Source organism: Madurella fahalii, assembly GCF_045866475.1.
Source record: "Madurella fahalii IFM 68171 DNA, scaffold_5, whole genome shotgun sequence".
Taxonomy (NCBI): Eukaryota; Fungi; Ascomycota; class Sordariomycetes; order Sordariales; genus Madurella; species Madurella fahalii.
In genome coordinates, this window is record NW_027263975.1 from 57,048 (window position 1) to 75,785 (window position 18,738).

Here is an 18,738-nt window from a genome sequence, read left to right on the forward strand (position 1 = left end):
CCGATAGCCTTGGCACTTCCAGATCCAGAACTCACACCTTGTGCGGGTTTTGACCGCCCGTGGCCGTGCATATCGCCGTTATTACCTTGCTATGACATGTTTTGTCGGCTCCCCATAAGTAGACGCCGGTGCCAAGGTGGCCGGCAGAAGGACTTCCGTACTTGACCTTCGACCTGTCATAATTATACTACACATCACCGGACCTTGCTCACATATGGTCTCTGACGTATAGGCCTTGTTCATCTAGCTAGGTAGATGTGAAGTTCTTGTAGCCTGTGCGTTGTGGAATATAGGATTCTAAAATAGGCTTACCTATCTGTTCTTACATTATGTCCAACCCTGTTGCTATATCTCTCCTGGGCGAACATAATATCCAACAAAATACAAATTATATATCTAGGAGCTCAATAAGTTACAGTTGTTCTACCTTTGAAGAAAGTTAAGTAGTTCAAACCCTATCCTCTAGTAGAGGTTAGCGCCTATCTACAGTTGGACCTGTCCTGTCCCTCTTTCCCTCCTCCTTTCATCTTCTAAATTTCTCTCCTTGCTGTACACAGCTAACAGTTTACCCGTTCAAACATACCTCTAAAGGAGATGTCTTGAAAATTATGGGAAGCAAGAACGAAACTTCACGTAAATATAGCTACTGCATTCAGATTGAGCTCGGACAGCATCCATAAAATTTACATCACATCTAATTCCAGTTCACGTATCTTACACATAACAAATCATGACTAGTTTATATCATTCATCTCACTCATCACGAACTCCTGTGGTTTAAGGTTCTATATCAACATTCGACTGCAACTTCCGGGGTCATATTTCTGTTGCTTCCACTCTCCCCGCGGACCGAGCTACCAGACAGACAACCTAGCGCCTTAGACGAGGCTACCGATGCCAATCTGGAGACGGATACCTTCTTCCTCACTAATGCCTTCAATGATCGAGACTGCCGTAATACAGTTCATAGTTAGTTCATCCCTTTAGGCATTATTAACCACGGGCATGGCTATAGTAAACGGCAGGCATAGGTAGTAAAGTAGATAGATATCAACAGGCTTGATATATAGAGCTGCACGAATACAAGGAGAGGGTTAACCTGCGAAAGGAGCTTAACTTACCACGGGGTCCATTCTCAGTAACGTTAGCGACGGTGCACGAGCCGTCAATCGGATTGCCCAAGCAAGTCACGACGAACCACTGGTCACCTGTATCCCTCTTCGTTGATCGAGTAGTTGCATAGGCTCCATAGCTAGCGAAAGCAAAATCGCCGGCACCCATCCTGGCTCTCACTATAAGGGAACGATGTCTCGTTTAGTCATGCTTCACATCTCGCAGAAAGTATGAAAATAAAAGAGACGGAGAACAGAGTATTAGTGCTAGTGCAGTCGGATGAATGCAATATATGTACGTACCGGTAGCGCCCAAGTAGACGGGCAAGGTCTGGCATATCAGCCGGTCTTCCGTACAGATATTGATAGTAGCGGTGGCCTGTTGTCTCTTCACTACGTCAGAACCATCAGCAGGCAAGGCAGCACCGGCAGCAAGGCTAGCCAGGAGGGCCGTGGCCGAGGCGAGAACAGAAGTGAAGGATGCGTGCATGGCGAAAGTATGGCTGAGGTGGATACTCTGCAGATTGGTGATTTCTTTTGGTGATGGTCTAGTTGGGTGTGCTCGATGAAGTTGAAGAAGAATAGTGCCGAGGTGAGCGGAGAAGGGGATGTTTATACACATGAGATGACCTGCCAAGATACGAAAGGTGCTGATATGATTTCGCCTTCGCGTATTGGTAGGATGTGTCAGACTTGCAACCATCGCTACCACGGTATGCCGTGCTTCTCGCTTATCCTACTCTGCAGGCTCGGAAATGCGGATGGCTGCCCACGTCGAGACATTTTATTCGAAATGGAACTTGATTTGTGACATCACAACGGCAATCAGCGTTGGGTATCCCGTGAGAATGATAGCGGTGATCATCAACAGACGGGAACCATTGAACGAATTTGGTCATAATCGATATGCGTGATGCTGCGCGATATCGATTTCGAGCTTAAGGTGTGGCCGGGCGAGCTGGGAAGGGCTCAAGCGAGCAGAACTGACCGACCCAATGCAGCCATGTGACAGGGTTGAGTATCCCATGAGAATGACGGCGGTGATAATCAACGCACAGGAATCATTCAACGAATATGGTAATGATAGATATGCGTGATGCTATGCGATATCCATTTCGAGCTCACGGTCCGAATTGACGTATGGCCTGGCGAGCTGAGAAGCGGCTTAGGCAAGCTGAACTGACTGACCCAATGCAACCAGCTTAGACCATATTTTTGCCGCCTACTTTGCTACCGCACATACGGAAGAAATACGATCACATCGGTTGCAACTCCCATAGTCCTCAGCGAACCACAAGTGCCGCCTGCGCTACGCTGTACTCGCTGTCAAACCCAGAACCTAAGCTCCGTTTCTCCTCATATCGCCATCAAATTACTAGTCGCATTAAAAGCAAGATATTCCACACTACAGCAAGTACGCCTTTTAGATGATAGTGGTAGCCCCTGCGAGCATCATTAGAGCTGGGCCATGTTCTAGAAGATGAGGGGTAATCCTTGGACTGCTTCTAATTCCGGGGTTTAATTGCAAGGGGCTTTTTATTGTCAAGACTTTGGACTAATTAGCGCTTGTTCTGCCGGCCACTTTCCATACGCAGCGCAGCGCTTCTATTGCTTTTTTGACCACATTAAAGACTCAGTTACTTCGTGTTTCACAGCCTGAACGCGGACATTCCAACGATAGCTGGAAGCAAACTGGTGTTATAGTACGTATATAAATGTTTGGGGGTGGGTATGCCGATCACCTGAACTAAAGATAGTAAAGATGATCTATTAGTGATAAAGCGCTGATCAACCGCGGAGGAGACCTGTTCTAACTGCGGTCATCCCGCGGGCATGAATATGGGGTGCGGCAGGGCCAGTGTCGGTGTCGGCCCCTCTCATCACTCCGGTAGCCCACCATTTGAGGACTTCAGTTTGTTTCTTATTACGTGACGTGGTTTCACTCAGCGTGGGAAAATGATTTTATTGCGGATTAGTGTACATTTTGATTCGGTCCCGACTGAGGATCAGACAGAAAAGGATTCAGCTTTTCCCCAATCACTTGGAAACGCAAGGTAGGTAGGTGCACGTCCCGGAAAACGGCGTCTCAACTGTCGCTAGCAATCATCAGCAATCGCCAGAAATCGCCCGAACCACTAGACACACAAGCCTTTAAAAACTATATAAAATAAAGAGGGCGACTCTTCGGACTGTAGTGTTCTTCTCACCATACCGTAGCCCCACTTAAAAGTGGTCTGTGCATGTCCACACTAAGCCTAATTCGGCTGCGTCCATCAAAATGGACACGACAGTGGACACAAAAGTTGACAAAAGAAGCCCATTTCAAGCCAAAAGCCTACCAAATACTACAATTGCAATTGACGTTGTTAAAGTGCTCAATTCGCTTGAATTAGACGATATCTAACACTGTCGCTTAATTGGGCCAAATAGGCGTCGTTTTCGTACAATTGCAGGGCTCAACTGTCTATCTAAATGTCGCAAATTTGCCTAGGCGGCTCCCCTACTTCCACGCGCTCTTCTTCGCGGTCTTCTACGCCCTCTCCCACGCCCTCGTTGCGCGCCCTGTGATACCGCTTGACTGGCGATATCGTCGCCAGTGTGGTTGTTGTTTTCCTGGGCGCCTTCGCCTTGCCTACCCTCTGTGCCCAGCCCTCCCCTGCTTCCACGGCCTCTTCTGCTCCCACGGCCTCTTCCACGCCTTGCTCGTTGCGATCCTTGTTGACTCGTGTTGTCGTTGTTATCTTCTTGCGCTAGGTTAATGCCCTCCCATTGCGACGTATGCCGGCGGATAGATGGCTGCAATCCTGTCGCCTCGGAGCGCTGGGAGCCCTGGACTGAAGTACCTATCGCAGGTTAGTAACAGAAAGCTTGAAAAAGCGCTTACTTACTGTGCAAGTGAGCGTGTACAATTGGGAGCTTTCGAGAACTCTTGTCGGCGTCGTTGTACGTATGGTAGAAAGGAAGTTGTGATGGTAATTATGGTGATGGAATGGGAAAAAGGGCGGTATAGGGCGGCAATATCAATTAAAATGTGGGGCTACGGTATGGTGAGAAGAACACTACGGTCCGAAGAGTACCCATCAAAATAAATGCGTTAAGTATAAACGAAAAAGAAGGAGAGAAAAAAATACTCCCGGCTACCCGCAAAGGTTTGGCAACCCTGCTGGTACACTACGGGCTCCACCAAGTACCTGTGACGTCACCTGAGAGCAGTAAACTTGAACTACATATAACGTAATCCATAAGCGAGTCGTACACACAAGCGAGTCGTACACTGGTAAGGGCCGCACGGAGATTCAGCTGTAGCACTAACAGCGGGATTAAGCCGGGAATTAGCAGTTACTGCTACAGCTAAATGTCTGTGCGGCCCTTACCATGTACGACTCGCTTGTGTGTACGACTCGCTTATGGATTACGTTACTGTACCTGACATCAGTTGTTAACGGTCCGTCAAGCTACTCTCGCGATATGTGCGGACAAAGTCGCAAAGGCTCAGATAACGATTGCCAGACAGTAATAAGCGCTCCATTGGTAAATCATAGTCAAATTGGAATATGGGGAACCCGTACCTTTGCAATTAAAAGTCATTCCTTTTAGAAATTACTAGAAAAGCGACTGTCTGGTTCGAATTGCGTGGGTACAGGTAACTGTGATTGGTGCTGATTGGTCGGCCTGCCTGGGTGGAGTGATAGGTATGTGACCCTGGCAGAGCGTGTAATGAAGTGATGAAGGCTTAGGAAAATAGTGTCTATATGATTGTGAAATCTAAGTCAATGTTTCGAGATGTGCAGAGCTCGGGGCATCCGGTGTGGCGCAGGCCGGAGGGGGGTAAATGAAGATATTGGTCTGGATATTTTAGTGCCTTCCATCTCTTCCCGAGTTTCAGCGTACTCTAGCCGCCTATGTCAGCACAAGCCCATCGCAAGTAGCCATCACTATCCAGCAACGCAAGAACCAAAATCCCGAAAGCTATGATACAAGGACACAAAGAACTTATGATCATAAGCAAAACCTAAGTCATTCTCTTCGATACAGCCCAATAAACCATCATCTACCGCTCAAGGAAAAGATACCCTCACCCGACGCTACGGACGTAAAGGGGAGGTTTACATAGAGGAGCTGCTAAAAAGCTTGGCGAAGAAATTCCTGATCCGCACCTTTAAACCGGGAAGTCAGTATAGATGCCACCAAACCTTTACCTAGCTTGACGGCGAGGTTTACTCACAACCATGGTGTCCACCTTTTCATAGTCTATTTCCTTTGCCTCAATCTTCTTGTCCAGCTCGCGCAGCTCGTCTCTCCACTTTTTCCACTCCACCCACTTTGGGCCCTTTTTGTCCTGCTTTTCCGTCTTTGAAGGTTCTACAGGTTTCTCTTTCCAGTGTTCCTCACGTAGTTCTTTGAGGAGGTTAATTTCCTCCCTTATCCGCTCTTTGAGCTCTTTTCCGGCCGACGTCTTACCAACGCGCCCGGAGTGCTTGATTAGCTCGAATTCCAGTAGGGACTTGACCTTTCCCTCCCTGTCGGAGATTTCGACGACCTTCTGGATGATCTTGTGCGCTGACTCTTTAGTATTGTCATGTCGCATTATGTGGGCACCTTCGCTAAGCATCTCGTCCCATATGCCTCCTTTGATAGTCCGGCCCTCCAACCGGCTCTTTGCGACATCGTCGGACTTGAGGTCGTCCCACATAGTGGTGGCGATGATGACGCGCTTGTAGGCCTTTGGACCCAGGATCTTCTCGAGTAGTCGAGTGCGCTTCCGCTCAGCGCCGCCGACTCGGTTTAGGGTGACGGGATGGAGAAAGATGAGTCCGTCGAGTAGATGATGCTTCAAGTATCCCTTCCTAGTGATCCACTTGAAGATTGCTTCTAGAATCTGTACGTCAGACCGTTTGTCGTCGTCAAATCCGGGCGTGTCGATTAGAACGATCTTGCGGCCGTTTAGCTGAAAAGGGACGGCCTGGGGATGCTGTGTACCTACCGCCGGTTAGTCGGCGATGGCGGGCAACAGCAGTTCACTTACAAGGATCCACGCCATGTCCGATTTCCAACGCAGTGTCGGATGCGATGGACGCGAATGTCGATTTGCCGGCGCCGGTCACACCCAACAACGCGATCATCACATCGCTGTTCTTTTTCCGATTCGTCTGTCTCGAGTTGGCCATGGCCGATAACGAATGTCTGATTTGAAGGGTTACCGGAATCCGTGGGCAAAAAATATGGGCGGTGGACTCCACGCCGGTGAGAGCACTGGCTTAATTAAGAAGTGTGGGCAAATCCAGGGCTTCCCGCTTCTCAAAACGCAGCAAGCCGGCTCGGGCCAGCAGAGCATGTCGGGTTGGGCCTGCTGGCTCCGTCAGGCATCACCGGGTCACGCCGCCCAATACCAACCAGACACGTCCGGAGAATCAATGCAGCGGTCGTGGGACAGATCCCCCCACTTAACGAAAACATCCATCCGTGTGTTCGACCTAGCATGATCATTTCAAATTTAGGCATTTGCCCAAATGGTCCGAGCGGATGCGCTAGCTGCTTAAAAAAAAAGAGGGGGGGGGGGGGGGGGGGAGAAAAAAAAACACATCTGATTCCTCTCGAACCCCAACAATGAATAAGCATGCAATAAGCAATCTCCGACCCATCGGGATCATCTCACACATCGTATGTCTTTTCGAAGTGGATTAAGTCCTACCTGAGAAGCTAATCCGAGAACGGCCAGAAAGCAGAAAGCATCGACCTGATGGGCTATCCCACCACCCCGCGCCGACATGCGATCTTGCTTATTGGCCCTACCGGGTCGGGGAAGTCCTCCTTTGTCAAATCTTTGACCAAGGAGCATGTCGATATTGAGCATGATGTTAATCCTTGTATGTTGTTTTACATCTAACCAGCACCAATCCTCGCTAACCCTAGCCCCTAAAGCCACGTCGGAATGCAAGGCCTATACCGTCAAGCAAGACGTTTATGGTCAGCTCACAGAATTTGGCATCATCGACACGCCAGGATTCGATGGCTCGCCAGAGTCGGACCTAAATACCATTCAGAAGATCGCTAGGATGCTGAACGAGATCCGTTCCCAGTTCGAGATCTGTGGCGCCATCTACTTCCACCGGATCACCGACAGACGGTTTGGGGGCACGGCCAAGAAAAGCTTGACCATCGCTAAAAATATCTGTGGTAGAGATTTCTTTCCTTACGTGGCCGCTATGACAACTATGTGGGACACCATCGAGCAGGGAAAGTACGAGGAGTACGAGGAGCTGAACAGACAGCTTGAGACGCTCGGTGGGTACCTGAGACTGTCTGAGACTGGGCCTACCATCTTCAAGAGGCTTCGCAACGACAAGGAAAGCTGCAGGGAAGTGCTTAATCACTTTGGGCTGTTGGCTATGACTGAGACACCACCCCAGCTGCTTTTGGCCAAGGAGTCGCGTAAGACGGGGCTGAGCAGAAATGGTATAGGGAAAACAACGGCGGGGAAGGAAATACTAGCGAAATCTAGTGTCGGAATCCCATGTAGAATTGTTTGAGGTAAATAGCTTAGGCGTTTATGACCAAATAGCTTGAGCTACAGCCTGAGTCCTGGTTTCCGACTCTGCTTCTTACGAGCTTTGTCGCACTGGTCTACCACTCTTCGGCCACAAGAATGAACGGAAAGTCACGTGCAGATTCTCATCTCGAAGATCTCCCCACCGGCACTAGCGCCAATTCAAGGTTTTAATTACATGCATCCCCATCAAATACGACTACTACGTCCGCAATGCTACCCTGTTGGCCGGTAATGGACAATCTTGATTCCTTGTATGTTGATCACGTATCGTACCGCTCGGCATCCCGTTTCATTCGTTATAAAACAGCACACTACCGTGTCTACCCACCTTAAGGTGCCTACCTATTCATCGGTGTCTTCCAAGCTTTGCACATACCTCAACACCAAGATGACAATAAAAACAAACACCAGCAGGACATAGGACGTCCAAGCGAGGGCTACAGCCGCCGTCCCGACGCGCGAAATCACATGGCCGTAACTAGTGGTGGACATGATTGATCCTACCGCAACTGCCGCCGTGTGCTGCCAGAGAGCCGATACAAGTCCGAATAGCGCCGCGGCGCCGGATGCAAGCTGCGCGACCCGAGCAAATGAGCCGCACGGGAAAGGGTCGCCCTTGCGCACCTCGTCGTGCCATCTCGGGAAGGTAGCTAGGGCTATGTAGGCGATGGAGTGGAGGACGACATCTACTATCCTTGGGTTGGGGGTTAGTACTACGGATTTACTTTTGGGGGGCTGGGGGTTGCGTATACAAGAATCCTGGGAATATAATGTCGTCCCGAAAAGCACTCGCCACAGAGACCAGACCGAGCGGGTCGGAGTCCAGAAAGAGGGTCTGTAAAGTCGGGGCGTCTCGACTGCATTCCCACTCTTCACGACCTCGACGGACGCAAAGGTTGAAGTAGCTAGCGCGGACTTCAATGCCGGTGGAGGTTCCTAGCGCTGTCGAGATGGAATTTGAAATGTCTGTTGCGAGTGTTCCGTACAAGACAGTCTTAGATGTTTTTTGATAGGATAAAGACAGAACGTAGACAGAACTCATATTATGCGGTGTGGAGCAACCGGCAAGGAGGACGGCTTGGCCACCATGGATGTCAGCTAGCTTGTGCTTTGTGTCGAATAGTTTCTTCAACCGTTGACAGGACTCGTCTTACACACGAGAATCATTGATATGATGGTCAGACCCATCAAAACATGATGGTATCCAACGTGAGTAAGCGCGCCTCCTTCATTTCCCGTCCGTCAGCTCGAGTTCACTTGAATATGGAAAGATGCTGGGAAACTTGCTCAGCAGTGTACCGACCGACATGTTTACGTGCAACGGGTTTCGATTTCGAGTTACGAAGTGATTTTGTCTTTTCTCCTTTGTTGTTTTCTTTCTTTCGTCAGTTCTTTTTGTTTTATTCGATATGGTACTGAACGCAAGCAGTGCTTCTGGAACGAGACCGAGAGGTCGAGAGGAGGTGCGTAATGCAATGTCACTGTGAGACGTGTTGGCGGGGTTGGGCAGCAATGATCTGGATTCGGACCCACCAGATGTGCGAGCCAGCCCCTTGCGGCTTGTCGCATCTTGCTACCCACCCAGCCTTTCAGTGATCCCCACACCTCACACACAACTTAACAGATGAATTCCACTGACTCGGCTCCCGCTCCTGAACGCATATCTTTCATGGCTCAAGAATCGATCGGCAACTTCCCAGTCGGTCCAGAGACCGCGCCTAATAATACGGTACCAGAGATAGGCGATGTCACGTACATCAATCAAAGATCCCCGACCTCGAAATGCCTCTCCATTCTAGCAAGTGACCACAGATTCCACAACCGCGGCATGGTATACTGTTATGAGATATCGACATGTACACGGGACAACAAGCAATATGTTGAACTGCTGCACCATATGCCATCCGCAGATCAACTTCGGCAATTCTGGGACGCGGAACACGCTGCCTGCCATTCACGTTTAGTAGTAGTGGAGGATGTCTCTCACCCGTTGATTGAATCGCTAGGCAATACCCTCAAACTAGATCCCCTCGTCTTCATCCAGCATCTCAAGGGATCCGGCGTCAATGATGACTCTCTCGATCCCCTTGTGGGAAGCCAGTGCGTCGATACCTTTCTAGGCACACATATCGTCTCTGCACAGTGGTATCGACCCGTAAGCAGGCTGCTCGGGGACGAGAGGAAAAAGGAGGGAGTTTCATTGCTCCAAGACCCGTGGCCGACCAGGGACTCGGACAGTGAGACACCCGGATTACGTGTACGACGCCTGGAAAGGCTCCCCAGGAGGGAGAGCCACACGGATATAGAAACGAATATCTTCCGTGGCGCGTGGAAAATAGGGAACCCTTCTATCCCGGCTACAGACGATCACATCAGCACTGTTCCAGCGGCATGGGAGGAGAGAGTCACGATCTACCGAGAGTCTAGGGGAGGGGTTGAGTTTAGTGAGTTAGGAAACATAACTCGAGTTTTTTCTCTTTACTTACCCTGCTGTCTATGAACAGTGGTTATTTTGACAGACCCGCTCCCGAAGCTCTCTAGCGGTGTTAGCCCGGCGACTCGAAACATCAGTTCTAGCGTGAGAAGTGGAACGGGATTCGGTCCCCAGATTTTCAGCCACACCCCCGCCCAGAAATCATCGAAAACAGCCCCAGTTGTTGCCCCAATTCTGCCTTACAGACTTATCGCCTCAAGGTGGACATATCAGCGCGACAGACGGACTCCGCAGCCGGTCTCACAGGACTACCAGGACGAGCCTAGGACAGCGCATATGGATATGATGAGCTGGATGACAAACCAATGCTTGCGCGATTCCGACGCCCTTTCTGGGAGTCCGTGTCTTTTGACCATGGCCAACCCTGCGGAAGCGTTATTTCGGATCATCTTCCTCGACACAATGACGCTATCAGATGTCTTTGACAACACCCTCCAAGAAATTAGACTGGCGTCTTTGGAGGACTCCAAGCTTCAGGCTTCTATTGGTGAATGGCGACGAATGCTCGCACAGGCCCAATTGCGTCTTCCGGCCCTGCGCACCTCAATCACCGACTTTATTCGTGATGTATCTGGCCGGTTCCCCATGTCCGAGTCGGACACTAACTTATCGCATGACTTCTGGCTGCTTGCTCCACGGGCTCGCCAGCGGATATCCGCGGTCATCAAGCGAACCGAAGAGATCGATGTGGCGCTCCGGGCTGAGCTCTCCGTCTTGGAGTCTCGGAAGCAACTACTGGAATCGTCAAGCATCACGAGGCTTACCGAGCTGGCGTTTGTTTTTGTCCCGCTATCCTTCGTCGCTAGCACCTTCAGCATGCAGGTCCGAGAACTGCAACCGCCGCCCCCTTTGGCAACCTTCATCCTAGCAGCGTCCTTGGCGGTTTTTCTTGCTTACGTCGTTCGACTCTTCCTCAGCAGCCGAAGTTTTGGCCAAATCAGCCGCAAGATAGAACAAGCCACAAGACGATATAACCAGGTGCCAGAAGGTCAGTCGGTGCCCACGGGAGCCTACATAAACTTTGGCGTCTGGAGCGTGTTGTTCCACTTTACTTCGGTTTATGGAGTCGTTCTCGCGTGCCTCGGTGCCATGGTGTGGCTTTGGGCTAGCCGAGGACATGCAGATCGCGGTTTTGAAGCCGTGCTTACGTTTGTCGTCGTTCTAACCCTGCCCCTACCGGCCGTTGTCCCGATCACCGATGACACAGTGCCGCAGTGGCTGAGGGAGGGCTTGGATAAACAACAACGACAACGGCAACAACAACGGCAACAACAACGGAGGTGTCAGCTTCCGGACTCCCCGTCGCGGGATAGTGTTACCCATGCGGAACAGCGAGTTGTCGTTTGAAGACCTCCCAGTTATGTCAGTGTCGTTCTGTTATCACGGTAAAAGAGAGGCCAGGACAATCCGACAAGGTTAGCATTGGTTATAATTGTGAGCATCAAACGGCTATTAAGCTTGATCAAGTTGAGAAATTTTAGATAGCTTGTTTCGTACCCTTATGTACAACGCGTATCTCTTGTTATTTATTTCCGTAACGTAGGTACCTCAGTCACGCGTTCCTGGCGCTGATATGACATGCCGGCACATTAAGAGAATTGGTATTCTGATAACTTCTATATCATGAGCAGATGTTTCCGCCCTTCAAAAAGGACTCCCTACCTCTCAAGTTGTTACAGAGGGGCGAGCTGGCAAGTGGACGCATTTAATCTGTGATCTAGAATAAGAACGGAACGGTCGGTGAACCGGTTTTTCCGGGGTAATTTGAATGCCCTGGATACCTGGCTTCAGCCAACCACCGTATTAAGATAACTATGTATGACCCGATGTGAGGCCAGTGGGTTATCATTGGATCTAACTAAAGGACGAGCCCTACGTCAAGGGAATATAGAGAATCAAAGAACGTTGAGGATTCTTCTGTGTTATGCTATTAAGCTCTACGCTCTAGTTTGATAACTAGCCGGTCTCTAGGTGCGTAGGAAGAAGGGTGGTGGTGGTAATGGATGAGGAGTCCACCGCGACTTAGAAAAGTAGCCCGGGTCCGGATCAGTCTGTGGCCGTCCGTGGTGCGTGCATAATGGATGTGCCCAAAACTGCTGTCAGTCGGTCCACACGCATTGATGGCAAGTCAATCAGACGAGTCTTAGCTATTTCGCAAACACCATAGCCATTGGAACAACACCAAGATTGGGTATAGGTTTTAAATCAGCAACATTCCCTTGATAAAATTGACTATAGATAGCAATATATTAAACGTTGCTTACTAATATTTGTGATACAGAAGTATCGAGCGCTCAAATAAACTTTTCTCGAGTAGGCAGTAATATCTCTGTACTGAGTTAGAGAGAAAACTACCCCCAAGAACCAGGCTCCATCTAATCAAAGGGGTATACTTACTGGGATAGTACTCCAGGAGCTGGGAATTTGTTAAGGGATCCATTTGTATTTATACCATAAGACCGTTCTATCCATTGCTCCTTAGAGAGGACATCTAATTCAGCCATTGTTTCTACACTTGTTGCAAGCTCAATTGAAGAGCTTTCTTTAAACGCAAAGCAGTCTCCTTCTGATTTAGAGATCTCTATCTATCTATATTTTTTAATCCTAGCTGAGCTATAGAGACCCCAGTTACTGAGGTGCCGTCTGGCTTGTCTTGTCCATCTCGTCTGTCTAGTATTTGGCTGTCTTTTGCCCTCCCGCTTGTTTAGATAGGTATGTGAGTGTAGATGTGTATTTCTGCACTATTCCAATACTTGAGGAATTCACTGATTAATGGAAAAAATGACGACGGCTATAGAATTAAATGTTGTAAAATACCGTGACTATCTAACAAATACTCCCGTTGTCAGCTAAACAAGGTCTAGCCCGCCTATAGGCTACGCTACGGGCCGTCCCGCACTACTCAAATTGGCAGGAGTTGCGCTTGATTACTTAAAAAACATGGACCAGAGCCTCTTCATCCGGACCTTTGGGGTGAGATGACGAGTTAGCAGCTTGTATCCAGTGTCTAGTTATGGTTAATAAAATGGATACTGCTTCTTCAATACATGACTAGACCTCTAAGTACGATGCCACCCCACGCGCTATTTTTATGGATCCGAGCGATGCCACGTACTCAAGTCCCTGGCGGGAACCCCTTGAGATTGAGGAGCGTGCCGGAGGAAACTGCTGTAGGAGACTGGCACTCACCACTAATTTGTTCAACCTCCGCAACTCATTCATACAATTCTCAATATTCTGCACGATCTCCAGTTTATTTTCCTCCCACTCGCTTATCTCCTTTTCCTTGGGGTCGCTAACCTGCGGTTGGGGTTTGTTGGAGTCTAGTTCCTTGAGATGGTTGTTGAGCGTCTGAAGCCTGTTTTTAAGACTTCGCTTCACTTCCCTTCCAACCGTTGTCTTGGAGACTCTTCCCTTGACGTTGATCAGCTCTTTCTGCAACTGAAGCTCAACTCCCCCATTCTCAGCCTCTGACTTTTGGATGATCAGCCTGACGATGTCGTGTGCTGACTCCTTGTTGTTGTAGTGACGGAGGATGGTGGCGCCCTTGGAATGCATCTCGCTCCATACTTCTCCCTTTTCCAGCCGGCCTTGCATACGGTAGGTGAACTTATCGTCGTCGTTCTTGAGATCGTCCCACATGGTCGTGGCGATTATGACCCTCTTGTAGGCATCCTCGCCCAGGATCGTCTGGAGAAGACGAGTTCGCTTCCGCTCAGTGCCGCCGATTCGATTGGCCGTAATAGGGTGGAGAAGGATGAGGCCGTCAAGCAAGAGGTGCCGTCTTCCGGAATTGTGAATGGAAAGCCATTTCGCGATTATTTCCAAGATCTCGACGTCGGACCTCTCGTCATCGTCGAATCCCGGGGTGTCGACCAGGACAATAGGGTGACCGTCAACCTCGAACCTGACGACCTGGGGCTCTTGAGTGCCTGTTATCCTTGTTAGTCTGTCAATAATAATAGGTCCAAGGATAGTCCCACAGGATTTCAGCGTGTTTCCAATCTTCAAACCTGTTTGGCCAGACGCAATCGAGGCAAAAGTTGTTTTCCCAGCTCCGGTCACGCCTATCAGCCCAATCAAGACGCCTTGCCCTTGCCCCATCTTTCTTAACCAATGACACAATGCAAGGAGAGGAGTTTGATAGAACCAGTAGTCCAACAAAACCGACTCGCCGGCTTTTCGTTGTTGATATGAATCGATGCACTGAGAGCCCCGAGTTAGGTTTGTAGTCGTACTGGGTTTTGTCCTTTTTCCAAAATTCGAATTGCCCTGGGCCCGTCTACATGCCCCTCCGGCGGTGCGGATGGTGTTGGGCACCGACCGCGGTTTTCTGGGCTCCAACTGGGCGCGTTTGGGCCATCCCCTCCAACGTCAAGCCGACACGTCGGAAACCCCAGGGTGTGTTGGCTACCACCTGCCGTCCCCACCGCCCCGTAGCGCCTGTGAGCTCCCATCGCGACCCAGTGAGGCTGCCGACTCCCAACCAGCGTCGCAGTCTAAAGTGACTCCCATCCTATAAGCGAAACCGTGTTCTCCCGTCTTTATCCATGCGACGAGTGCTCAATGGCTCGTTGTAATTACCAACAAAAGCCTCGCCTTCCCTCTCGCGTAGCGACAGTTTTTCTCCATTCCACTTAGGACGGGAGGTGACGGGTCTGCACAACATCGACCCTTGTCTCCTGAAATTCGACAACGCCCACGAATATGGCGTCTCCAGAGGTGACACTTCTCCTCATCGGACCCACCGGGTCAGGGAAGTCTTCTTTCGTTAAGAAAGTAGCCAACCTCGGTAGCCGTGATATCAAAATTGGGAATGGGCCTAACCCCTGTACGTCCAACTATTAACCGCTCCGACGTTACCCCTGCAGCTTTTCCGTGGCAGTACTGACCGGAGTTTAAGGTACCTTGCGCTGCAAGGTCTACAAGTTCCCGTACAACGGGACGACATTTGCAATCATAGACACTCCCGGCCTGGATGACACGGCAGCCCCGAACCTCGGGATTCTACAGGAGATCGCAAACCAGCTTAAAGTGCAAGATACCAAGGTCACTGGGGCCATATACTTCCACAAAATCACCGACAAGCGTTTTACGGGGACAAGCAGGTTCAATTTCGACATCTTCAAAGCAATATGCGGGGAGGCATTTTACCCTCGCATGGTCTGCGTCACCACCATGTGGAATAACATCCGATCCGAAAAGATGGCACAATACGTGATCTTGAGCGAAGAGCTGAGGGAAGATACCATGAATATTGCGGGGAACAGCGTAACCGTCTTTAACCTCAACGGAAGCGACTCAGACGTGTATTTTGAAGTACTCCGCCACTTCGCGCGCTTTGCTCGCGGCAACCACCGCCAGCTCCAACTAGAAAAGGAGATGCGCGAGCGCAGGCTGAAAAACGTCAAGAAAACCATGGCGGGTAGAGAAATAATGAAGAGGGTGAACACGGGTTTCTGTGTAATCCTATGAAGGTCTTAAAAATGAGAGGAAATTGAACGACAAAGGATATGGCTGACATTTTCACGTCAAGTTGCTTTCCTTTACGCAAATTTGGCCGTGAATGGGATAGATCTACCGGCGCTTGAGAGCGGTAATGACTTCGTCGTGACGCTAGGTAGGTGGAATTTCTAGCGGTTAGATAAGTTGTGGGGCCGGTAGTAAAGTTAGATTAATAACGAGGCAAGAGGAGGTGATGGCGCGCTCGGCCGTCTCAACGGACATGTTGAGAATAGCAACGATTCAAACTTGGCCCGTCCTGTTGGGAGAGGAGGTAGGGGAAATGTGTTCTGCTAGCCCAAGCTTTCTCGGCCATGAAGAAAATGGTCGTGGAGGCCGATACGGATTGCCAGACATCATTCTATAAGAGGCGATAAAGATGTACCTGAGGCGTAGAGCGTACCGTGATACGATACAGCGATATTTTGACTCAAGCATTTGGGATTCTTGCTGCGTTTTTAAACGCATCTAGGTTTGAGTGCCAAAAAGTCACCCGAGATGGCTTAAGCGTACTGTAGCTGCTAGAACTCATGAATCTTGTGCTGTAACACGTTGAATCGACTACAGTTTCCAAGACCTGGTCCTGCCCCGTACCTCGTCAACATTAGGAGAGTCCAATCCGCCCCTATAAGTTATCTTGTTTCGCTGGTGATAAATTATGTTCAAAGCAGGTTGCTTTTCAAGAAAACGCTAGTCACATCCTGAATATTCCGTCGCGCTGATACTGTCAGCAGTGAGCTGCATAATGAACTAGTTGACTTACTTGCAGGGAGTTAGCTAGAGAGCCTCTAGCATAACCCAGTTATATGCCCTTCATATTGCTTCACTGCCATTTCTATTCCACTAATGTCAATATTAGATAACTCTAGAGCCGTAACAGGACATGACTACAGACGAGTCAGCGGCCCAAGAGGTTAAATGACCACCCTGTAGTCAAACGTTTTCATAGCGTATGGTAACGTAGGGTATTGTGTTTTAAAGAACTTTTCGTTGGTAGTATTGAGTCAGGGAAAGTAGTTCCGGGGGATCTAGCCCTCGTCAACGTAATTCTCGCAGCCCTTGCCGACCGAGTCGCTTTTCCAAACGGTGGGGCTAACTTCATATAGACTACCGTCCCGGTTATTCTTTGAACCACTAAAAGACTTTCTTCAAGTCCATCGTGTGTCGTTCAACCTACAACTCCTTGTATCGATATCGACGGAACCCACGAGCCAATTCGCCCTGATACCCATCAATCGGTGGCGGAAAGGGCTCGCCTACGGACTTCTCTGCAATTTTTCCTTCCAAGACTCTGCATCAAACAGGATCATCCGGCCGTAAAACTTATTTAGCTTTCCCCGTACTCTAGTCTCGCCAACAAGATCCGGGATAGCCAAAAGGACGGCCTGTCCAAACTCGTGCTCCGGATGCTATATGATGAGCAAGCCTTCTAGGTAGGATTGTAGATACAAAGGATTTATCTGGTGATGAGTTCACCCTGGAGTTCGCAGACGGATAGAGTGTTCTAGAGCGCAGGTGCTACGTACATCCAACCCAACAGGTTAGGGGAAAGGTCCCCGAGTCCAAAACTCTCGGCAACTCCACGTCGTCGCAATATTTGATTACAAGATGTTTAGTCATCTGGTAGTCGTAATACCTAGCTTCACCCCAATTGTTCGGTCAGGGTTGCAGAGCCAAGGCTTACGTGGCTCTCTTGAGGCTTAGATGGCAGCAGCCAATGAATTAGTTTGCCCAGCCCGAGTCCAAACGAAGTGCACATAGAGAAGGCCCGGGGTCTTCCGAATCAATTAGAGCGTTTATTGCGTTATATAATCCTTTACATTCCTGGAACTGAGCTTCTGCGTTGTATTTAGCATAACTCTTAACTTCCACCACGTTTATATATTAAACGATCAACAGCACTGTCGGCAAAGCCGCCTAAACTACTCCGCCTATCTGGGAATATCCTTGCTAGGAACCCTCACTATGAGCTCAGAGACTGATGCCCGCTTCTGGGATCGGGGGGCCGAAAAATATTCGAAGTCTCCGGTTTCTGATCAGGCTGGATATGAGCGCACGTTAGATAAGACGCGGAGCTTGCTAGCGTTGGACAACCATGTGTTAGAGCTGGGTTGCGGAACTGGGAGCACAGCGGTTCATCTAGCCCCTAGCGTCCAGAGCTACCTCGGAACCGACATCTCATCTAAGATGATTGAGATCGCAAACGCAAAAACCACCGGCGGCGCTACGATTCCCGGCCTAATTTTCCGTATGGCAACAGCCGAATCAATTGCGTCTGAGCCATCGCGCTTTGCCGCTGTTCTCGCGTTCAACTACCTCCATCTTGTCCGAGACCTGCCTGGAACCTTACGCAGCATATACACGCTCCTCATGCCGGGTGGTTTGTTCATCTCCAAGACGCCCTGTTTGGGGGATATGAATGTGCTTGTAAGCTTTGTTGTATTGCCTGCGATGCGTGCCGTCGGCTTAGCGCCTTACGCCGGCGTCTTTACTGCAAAAGAGCTACAGCAACAGATCTCCGCGGCGGGCTTTGAGATTGTCACAACCGAATATCACGCATCGGGGAAGAGCGACACTCGTCCCTACATCGTTGCAAAGAAAAAAGCAATTTGAATCGGGAGCTGGGTTCTTACGGGATGATGAATGGTTACTGTATATTTGACTAGTTTATCTCTTTCTTCTGCATTTGGCCGTTAGGATTTGAGACCGTGTTCCTAGGTACGCTTTAGCTTACATTGCTTGATTCATGCATTATGTGTACAATAATGGAGATAGATAATAAAACAATCCCAAGTCTAAGGCATTGTGTCCTTTCCAACTGCGTTCTAGAGGGTTTTGTCTGATCAGCTCATCATTCCTTATTCAAATGTACTCCAAAGATACTCCATGTTAGGAATTGGACGGCCCGGAAATCGGCGTTGTATGCTGAGCTCGGTTATCTCATACTAGGAGAAGAATAAACAGTGTATTTGACGCTAAAGCTGAGATTGCGGTCTCCTGGGTAGGCCGTGAGGTGCTCATTGGCCTTCAATGCTCGGACAAGTCGATTAACGCTGACGGTGGCGCTTTGGCCATGGTAA

At 49.6% G+C, this 18,738-nt stretch overlaps 5 protein-coding genes across 5 annotated transcripts; 3 read left to right on the forward strand and 2 right to left on the reverse strand.

Moving 5' to 3' along the window:
- Positions 1–5,218: 5,218 nt before the first annotated feature.
- Positions 5,219–6,280, reverse strand: MFIFM68171_08550 (uncharacterized protein; the record flags this gene model as incomplete). Its single annotated transcript, XM_071063970.1, has 3 exons — positions 5,219–5,269; positions 5,338–6,092; positions 6,139–6,280. The coding sequence occupies 3 exons, from the start codon at positions 6,278–6,280 to the stop codon at positions 5,219–5,221; spliced, it is 948 nt and encodes a 315-aa protein (XP_070920071.1).
- Positions 6,281–6,852: 572 nt separating this feature from the next.
- Positions 6,853–7,642, forward strand: MFIFM68171_08551 (uncharacterized protein; the record flags this gene model as incomplete). The annotated part of the gene is made up of 2 exons (XM_071063971.1): positions 6,853–6,979; positions 7,026–7,642. 2 exons carry the CDS (start codon positions 6,853–6,855, stop codon positions 7,640–7,642), a joined length of 744 nt encoding a protein of 247 aa, XP_070920072.1.
- A 5,441-nt stretch (positions 7,643–13,083) lies between these two features.
- MFIFM68171_08552 (uncharacterized protein) lies at positions 13,084–14,260 on the reverse strand (the record flags this gene model as incomplete). The annotated part of the gene is made up of 3 exons (XM_071063972.1): positions 13,084–13,122; positions 13,346–14,088; positions 14,140–14,260. The coding sequence occupies 3 exons, from the start codon at positions 14,258–14,260 to the stop codon at positions 13,084–13,086; spliced, it is 903 nt and encodes a 300-aa protein (XP_070920073.1).
- Positions 14,261–14,863: 603 nt separating this feature from the next.
- On the forward strand, positions 14,864–15,631 carry MFIFM68171_08553 (uncharacterized protein; the record flags this gene model as incomplete). The annotated part of the gene is made up of 2 exons (XM_071063973.1): positions 14,864–14,987; positions 15,060–15,631. The coding sequence occupies 2 exons, from the start codon at positions 14,864–14,866 to the stop codon at positions 15,629–15,631; spliced, it is 696 nt and encodes a 231-aa protein (XP_070920074.1).
- Positions 15,632–17,623: 1,992 nt separating this feature from the next.
- MFIFM68171_08554 (uncharacterized protein) lies at positions 17,624–18,271 on the forward strand (the record flags this gene model as incomplete). Its single annotated transcript, XM_071063974.1, has 1 exon — positions 17,624–18,271. The coding sequence occupies one exon, from the start codon at positions 17,624–17,626 to the stop codon at positions 18,269–18,271; it is 648 nt and encodes a 215-aa protein (XP_070920075.1).
- Positions 18,272–18,738: the final 467 nt, after the last annotated feature.